At 30.0% G+C, this 8611-nt stretch overlaps 1 protein-coding gene across 1 annotated transcript; it reads left to right on the top strand.

The window, feature by feature from the left end:
* The first annotated feature begins 830 nt into the window (after positions 1 to 830).
* LOC132737740 (ficolin-2-like) lies at positions 831 to 8257 on the top strand. The gene is made up of 5 exons (XM_060725074.1): positions 831 to 930; positions 5503 to 5633; positions 6151 to 6247; positions 7370 to 7444; positions 7980 to 8257. Exons 1-5 carry the CDS (start codon positions 831 to 833, stop codon positions 8255 to 8257), a joined length of 681 nt encoding a protein of 226 aa, XP_060581057.1.
* The last annotated feature ends 354 nt before the right edge of the window (positions 8258 to 8611 follow it).

The raw sequence follows: 8611 nt of genomic DNA, 5'->3' as shown, positions 1-8611 counted from the left end.
TTTAATGTTAATTTATATACGTTGATATATATATACTTTATTTGCTTTTAAAGTGTGAGTTGAGCTTTTAAAGTGTGAGTATGTTGTTTTTGTTTTTAGTTGTTGTTTTTTTCAACACCTTTGATTTTTAATCCAAAATTGTTATGAACATGACTTTAATTACTAATCAAAGGTTAATATTTTAGTTGTCTTTAAAACAAGAAATTTAAAATTAAAGAAAAAAGGAATGTTGTATGGTTAACAATGTTGCAACTAGAATTGCGAAAAATTGTCTTCCACAGTATGATACTATGTACAACATAAAACATCGTTTAAATAAATATTGTCAAATTGTAATTTTGTAGAGGTTTCATAACATGGGTGTCTTTAGCAGATGACGGGATATAATATACTTGTATACTTTTTTCTCAACAAAGCATTTTGTATACTCAAAAAGACAAAATTCACTCCTTGTTTTTGAGATTGGATTCAATAAACACACTTCAAACGAAATACCGTTAAGTGTTATATATATTTTTTACAAACTTTGTCTTTGAAATTAAACCTTCAAAAAGATAATTTATTTATCAAAGGTTCAGTTGTTGAAATGTCGCAGAACCAATGTTTCTTGACACACTATCATTCTTTTGTTAAAACAGTTATATTTGTCCACGAAAAATAATTGGATAAAATGAAATTTCATTTAATTATTTCGATACTAATCTCGACTTTCTTTGTTGTACAGATAATATCGTCGACTATAGTTCAGTGGAAGAAATACGACTTCATACGTCAACCACTTATCTGCAAGTCCAGCCAGATTCTTTTCTCAGTTACAGTTCATGATCCGAATGAATGCCGCAAGATTTGTTTCAAGCAACACAGCTGCATCGTTAGCTCATTCAAACCGGACAGTGATGAATGTATTGGATGCCAGGAGTTTAGGGGTTGGTATATTGAGATGGACCATGCAATAAATTATGCCATCAGACCATACAAAGGTGTAGGTAGGTGAAGTTTGGTTAAATAGAATAAACTGCTTTTTTGAATAGCTTTGTTTATCAATTAAGTCTTTTAAAAAATATCTCTTGTATCTTTTCTGATTAATGCTAAATTTTTATAACCGGTACATAAAACGGCCATGCAATGCGGAAATCGCCCGGATATATTGTTTCGGATAGGGTTTTGGTCCTCATATTGTTCACAGAAGACCCTTCGAGCGTGTACAAAATCAAATCTGCAACGGAATCAAAGAAATGATGTTTAATCGGTAGACTCGAGAATATGTGTTTTTTACGAAAATCTATACACTTGATATTCAGAAAAAATAGCCTAAACGAAAAACGACAAAATAATGCGGAAATTTCTCGGACATATTGTTCGGGATAAGGTTTTGATCGTCATATTGAGCAAGGAAGATCCTCCAAACGTGTATAAAAACGAGTTCGAATCAGACAAATTGTCTTTTAACGGATATGGTGCTTTTTTTTAAAGATTTATAAACTTTATATAAAGAAAGAACAAATAGCCCATACAATAACAGACAATGCTAATCGGACATTTTGTTTGGGTTAGTTGGGTTAGGGCTTTGATCCTCCTATTGTTTGATGAAAATCATCCAAACTAGAACAAAACCGAATCTACATATAAATCAGTCAAATGGTGTGGCGTGAGAATATGACGTTGTTTTAGAACATTTATACACTTTATATACGGAAATAATCAGTTAAATCTATTTTTAATTGTTGGCTCTAGAAATTGATGTTTCTTACAAAAAATGTCTACACTTTGCATACTGAAGGAAAATAAAGCATGTACGGAAAACAACAATACCACGCGGACATTTCCAGGATACAGTGCATGTTGTTTGGGATAGCTAGGGTGTCAGTACTTTGTGCAGAGAAGACCTTCCAAATAAATACCGAAACGAGCCCTCCATGAAATCAGACAAATGGTTGTTAACGCTTGGCTCGAGAATATCTTTTTAATTTAAAGTGACATTATGCTCATATTTTTATAGTCAAGTTGAGCTGAATTGACTTTATATTTCAAAGATTGACTGTCAAAATGGTGTTTGACCAACAGTTGATATTGGAAAACGTTCAGGATAAAATTATAAATCTGCCTAAAATATAAAAAGACTGCCCCACTCTTTTTATAAACTGAGTGTTAGAGGTAAATACTAATAGATATCTACAGAAATTTTATTTGGATCTGTGCATTATTTATTGTTTATGGGAAGTAAATTATTAAATTAAAAGGAATTATGGCAAAATGTAACTTATTTTGATATTCACCGGTTCACTCACTATATACCCTTGGATGGGCATAATGTCACTTTAAGAAAATAAATGCACTTTATATACAGACAGAACAGCCAGAGCGAAAAAAAAACACTAAGCAATTGGAAAATCTTCAGGACATTATGTTTGCGTTAGGACTTTGGTCATCATATTGTGTAAGAAAGATTCCCCAAACTAGTACTAAATCGAATCTGTAAGTGAATCAGACAAATGAGGGTTTAACTGTTAGCTTGAGAATATTGTCTTTACGATAACGATATATACGACAAATCGCCGATCCAAACTAACGAACCTGCCACGCGGAAATCTCCCGGATATATTGCTTTCTGTAATACTTTGGTCCTCATGTTGGGCAAAGAAGACCCTCAAAACGTGTACAAAATCGAATCCGCAACGGAACCAGACAAATAGTAAATCTAACGATTTGCTCACAAATATTGTGTTACAAAACAACCAAGCCTGGCTTGCTGGATACTCTCGTATATTTCACTTTGATTAGGGCTTTGGGCCTTAAATAATGTAAAGTATAGCCTAAAATCTAATGCAAAACGAATTTGTTACAGAATCAGACAAATGAGATTGTTTTTATGAAATTTCTTTAACTTATTCACATTAAATAGATCCAAAAATCGATCATTTCACACGTGCTTCTTACAATCATTTTCCTTGCGTTAGTTCTGTGAGCCTTATTCTGTGAGCCTTCTTTGCACTTCATTAGTGCACTTTGAAGTGCACTAGGCCCATAAAATGTATTTAGCAGTTTCCTTTTATTTCAATAAATAACAATTAGATTTTTACAAAAAATAAGTATATCTGTATAATAGTTTTTAATTATAAATTTGAAGTTGTAAATATTGGATTTTGTAAAATATAGTTTTAAATATTAGAACAATATTTTTTTAATTTCATGAATTTTACTGATTTGGTACTTTAATACTTAATTGTTATAATAAGTTAATATAAATAGTTATAAAAAGTTAAAACTTTAATGTTGATAAGTGCATAAATAAACAAAATATATTGATATTTAATATGATTCTATTCTTTAATAATCTGGTAATGAAATATAAAACTGTGAAATACTAATTCGACAAAATTCAGTCATTTTTGGGGTCATATTATACCAATTAGTTGTTTTTGATCTTAACGTATTGTTCGTTTAGTTAAAGGTAATGATTTGAGCCATGAATAGTTTTTAATAAATCAAAGAATTAATATGCTTAATTGGCCTAAATTTGTCAATTTTTTCTCATAACTTCTCTTACCCTATCAAACTGAAATAAATAAATAATATATTTCATTCTGAAAATAAATATTTATATATAATGGTGGTATGTATGAAATGTGGATTTAGTATTGATAAGTGTTGAAAAATAGCCTGTGGGGCACTAGAATACTTATACTTAAACGTTTGAGTAGCCATCAGTATTTTATCTTCTTTTATTGTAGCGTATACAATATGATTATTTTATGACTTTATAAAAAATGCAAAAATATTTCATTTTTCTTTTTTCTTTTTGTTCTACTTGAAATGAAATTTATTGCACCAACATCAAAGGAATACGGAATTTGCATTGTCTACTTATATTCTGCCATATATTATATACCCTTGGAGCCCTCTTCAGCAGGGTACTAAATAAAAACACTACTACAAAGCATGAATGACTTTTGACACTTTAATCTTCTGTAAATGTTTTCTACTCATGTATAATATTTTATTTAAAACAATCAAACAAAAACCAAACAGATTTGCATAATAGTGAAAAACAAGTTGCCAAAGGTTTATAATCATTTATTATATATATATTATCTTCTGAATGTGTTAAAACTGACGAGGTAAATTTGTTAAATCTATAATAGAATAAATAGATATTTCCCAGTTCAGAAATTATAAGATGTTGCAAATTTTAATGCAGAATGACAAGAAATGTGAATAAATATTGCTATGAATTCTTCCTAGAATAGTTAACACTGATATGGATTTTAAATCAGTTTTTAATAAACAAATTGGGCAATTCCACTTCAGAGACAATATTATCTAATATGCATTTATGCCATTATGATTATTATTTTATATTTGATTATACAAAAATTATGTTCATTTATGTCTGTGTAACATGTATTTTGAAAAAAAAACAGGGAATTTCAAATAAATATTGCATACTTATAATCTGCAATTACCCTGAGGCCGTCTTATCAGCAATAGACCGGTATAATGAAAACAGGCGCTCTAAGAGAAATAGCATTATATGTTTAATATTGAAATCGTGAATAAAGTTATCAAATTTATTTATTTCATAGAAATAAAATAATTATTTATAATATATCTTTCAAAGATTTGCAAGCATTTTACGGTTGAATACTAAATTATCACAGTATATGGATTGTTTTAGAATCAATGTATTAATATTCTCTTTCAATATTAATTGAACATGAGGAATTGCCTCCGAGTTATATAATTTTATTATAGAAATAATATTTTAACTTAAGAATAAATCTTTCCTTGATTTGTTTGAGCTTAATGAAAAAGGTTGTTCACGTTATTTAAAACTAAATCAATTGGGACATAATTATCACATTGATTTGCTCATTTGTACACTAGAAAAATTAAAATTATTTATCAATATTTCTTAATATTTCATTTATAAGTATAAAAAGAATTTCATTATATCTCACAAAAGGACAAAATGTGCCGAAGTATGTGCTATTCAAATATTTGCATTTTTGTTTCATCTCTCTCGAGGTATTTTCAAACTGATCATATTTAAAGCGTTTCAAGCTATGACTGACTGTAAATATCAAAATATTTCATTCAAAACGTTCACCAATACATTTTGATTATATAAATATGCAAACAGAATTAAATATTCCGAAACAAAATAATCAGTTGCCATAACGAGAAGGTTTTCACACTCGGACCGAGATTTACAAATATTGGTATGATTTCCGTAAATATGCAAATAGATACTTTTTTCTCTAGTAATTACAGATAAACTGATATAGCTTTATATGCTTACACAAATTCATAAATAGTCTGTGTTGATAAACAATAACACATCAAAATGAAAAACTCCACAATTCAAAAAGTTATAAATCTGTTAAGGGGAATATGCATGCCAATTATTTGTCAATATTTATTGCTTAATGAATTATTGTTAACTCGGTGAATTCATTGGGAGCTAGGTTATATTTTATTTATTGTTATATCATTATTGCTTAGTGAGCGACTGTAAAGAAATTCTTGATGTATACCCGGAAGCAGAAAGTGGCTTTTATGAGATAGAACTATGGGAGTCTAAGAAGAAACTTATTGTGAATTGTGACATGAAAACTGACGGTGGCGGCTGGACGGTATGTAAAGTATTAAACTAATGTAAACTTTGTTCAGCGAATATCGTTAAAACATAGTTAGTTCCTTCCTTGCCGCATGCTTGAAAGTTTTAAATTCATATGCTACGAAGAACTGTGCTAAATGAAAACATTAATTAACATAGTTTGTTTTTGAATATCATTAATTTGTAATATGCAAGAGTCAAACGTCGGCTATCGTTACAAACAGGCATGTCGAGCTCACGGGTTACATTTTAGCGCATCGTTACGGCCGTAGCTTGTTATTTAGGTCCAGTATCGGCAGCCGGTTTAGGATCCTTATAATCTGTTTAAAAGTTTATTTCTTAAATATGAACAGTCCATCAAGCTTGATATCAACAAGTTCAATAGTTCTATGCAACACCCCGTTTCCGTCTGGTATGGTATTAGATAAAACTGGGAGTTGTTTAGTGACTTTATACTACGTTAGTTTGAATTAACTTAAAGTTCACTTATCTATTTTAACTATACTTTGCTTATATCGTTTCACTCCTTGTAGATATTTCATAGGCGCTTTGACGGGTCTATTGACTTTTATCAAAACTTCACGGAGTATGAAAATGGGTTTGGAAACGCAGGAGGAGAACTCTGGCTAGGTTTAATTTATGATTCACTTTAATATTTATACTTTAGATAAGTGTGATAATTTGCTAAACTGAACGACATCTGTTATAATAATGTATATGAAATTTTATTTATTGTACGCGGGCATTTGTACTTTTAAACGTACTGTGACAAGCAATGCCAAAACAGAAAGAGAAAGAAAGAAATACAAAGAAAAGAACAAAAAAAAATTCTTCCAATAGATTTTTAGGTTCGCAGGCAAGAATGTCTAGATAAAAGGTGGCTTTGTGTATGCGGGATGTCATACCCCGCCCGTAAATAAGCATATACGGAATGGTGATGTATTGTCCGATGATATTTATAGTTTAAATAAGTGTATAACAATGATTGTTTAACCGTTTTCGCACGCCACAATATCATTGGCTAATATTTTTCTTTGATACATTATTCAATTACCATAAATACACATACCGTAAATACGTATAAAGGCTTAAAGTTGTCGTTGTCAATGTATGTTGGACAAAAACATCTTGCGTGTCAATATATCCTTGTTTTTAAATGTTTCAGTTTTATTTTCGTTCAATTTGACAAATTGGTTAATTTTGACATTTTAGATACATGTAATAACTGCTGCAGCAATACATTTTCCATGGTTTATATGTCTTTATTATGATATGTTGATATAAGATATTGATATAATAAAAGATAAAATAGTGAATAATTTCAAGATTTCGCGACAATGCAAAATGTGTACGACTTGGATTTTGGTTCAGATTAAAAGCATGTTTATAATTTCATTTTTTATTTGCATTTGATATTTACAAATAACTGTTTTATCTAGTAGGCTATTCAGATATCATTTGGTTTTTGATCATTGAAAAAAAGTGAATTTTCTTATATAATAAGATCGTCGAATATAGAATGAATCAGTTTGCGTCAATACTGTATAAAATAATGCTGTAAACTTTAATATAACGATATTTTTGAGCGTATCACAATATTTTATTTTGATTCATTTTAAGTTGTTTTGTTTCGGTTTTCTTTTTGCATTTCAACTTTTAGTTATGACGCAGTGTTGTTGTCGATATTTTCATGATAGTTCCGCACACATTGCATTTATAGTAATTTATGTTCCACTGGTTTACGTACCATAGGCCTGAAGTACATACAAGAATTAGCTGACCAAGATCATTCAGAAGTCCGCATTGATTTAACAAAGACGACACAGGGTATGAGACGTATCAGGAGTTTAAGTTAACAGGTGGAATAGATTATATACTCAACATTGGGTCAGGTGACGCATCAGGTACAAAACGAATTTTAAACGGATGTTGATGGTTACAGAATGAAAGATAAAATGTACTAGATAAATATTTGATAAAATGTACTAAAACAAATATACTTTTGATATGAATATTTCATATTAGTTTTAATTGATATAAAAATTTAGTCCCTCAAATACGCTTTACTTTAGCAACACAAAGTCCAGAAATAAATCAATTGTCTTCTTACCTATTTTGTAATATTATATATACATATTTCTCTATGCATTGACCTTTATCTCAGGAATATTGAAACAAACAACGAGTAGAAACACATGTAAACAAAATAGGATTAACTTGCAAATGTTAAAATCAGTTTTAATGACTTTGTTAAATTTGGGATTCTTTCTATGTCAAACTATATGACTGATTAAAATCGTCAATATACTAAAACAGGCTAAATATGGCCTCTTGTAATGAAAATATTAATTACCCTTTTCAGACAATCTAGAAGCAGAACTAGCGTACAATAACAAAGCTCCTTTTTCAACTTTTGACCGTGACCTAGATAGCGCACCACCTCGTAGTTGTGCTGTTGATCGACACGGAGGCTGGTGGTATTACTCATGTACATTCATGAATATAAATGGATTATATGTCCGACCAGGTACAATATGTGAAGTTGCTGGGGCAGAAACCCGTCATTGTGGACACCTGCACGGAGGGTTTGAAAGTGGAGACATGTTAAGGAGATCTTCAATGATATTGAGAAGGACATAAATTGTGATCGAGACAATGGAAAGTTTATCTAAATTCAGACATATGAGTGACTTTGATTGATTTAAAATTAATTCTGAGAATCTTTCTATTGAAAAGTACAAATAATTGATAATAGCAAAATAATTAAGCATCACATTAATGGTCCATATTCAAAAGAGATACGGCTCAATTGGGCATTTCCTTACTTAATCATAAAATGATTTTTAGCAAATATCAACCAAACTTTTGAAACTTAAGATACAGAAAACTTGATAATTATTGCAGTGATAATTCACATTGTCAACTTATAATTTTGCAATATAATATTTCTGTAATTATTATTTCTTGCGTGCACGCGGCGTCTAGTAGATATGC

Source organism: Ruditapes philippinarum, unplaced genomic scaffold (genome assembly GCF_026571515.1).
Source record: "Ruditapes philippinarum isolate M1 unplaced genomic scaffold, ASM2657151v2 ctg12911_1_1_1_1, whole genome shotgun sequence".
Taxonomy (NCBI): Eukaryota; Metazoa; Mollusca; class Bivalvia; order Venerida; family Veneridae; genus Ruditapes; species Ruditapes philippinarum.
The sequence above is the reverse complement of the archived record's forward strand: the minus strand, read 5'-3'. Positions and strand labels throughout refer to the sequence as shown.

What these genes read in the sequence shown, in the direction of transcription:
- LOC132737740 (XM_060725074.1), top strand. Translation starts at nt 831, where the DNA reads ATGAATGCCGCAAGATTTGTTTCAAGCAACACAGCTGCATCGTTAGCT. An exon ending in TGCCAGGAGTTTAGGGGTTG is followed by an intron (nt 931 to 5,502) that starts GTATATTGAGAT and finishes ATTATTGCTTAG; the next exon opens with TGAGCGACTGTAAAGAAATT. An exon ending in CTGACGGTGGCGGCTGGACG is followed by an intron (nt 5,634 to 6,150) that starts GTATGTAAAGTA and finishes CACTCCTTGTAG; the next exon opens with ATATTTCATAGGCGCTTTGA.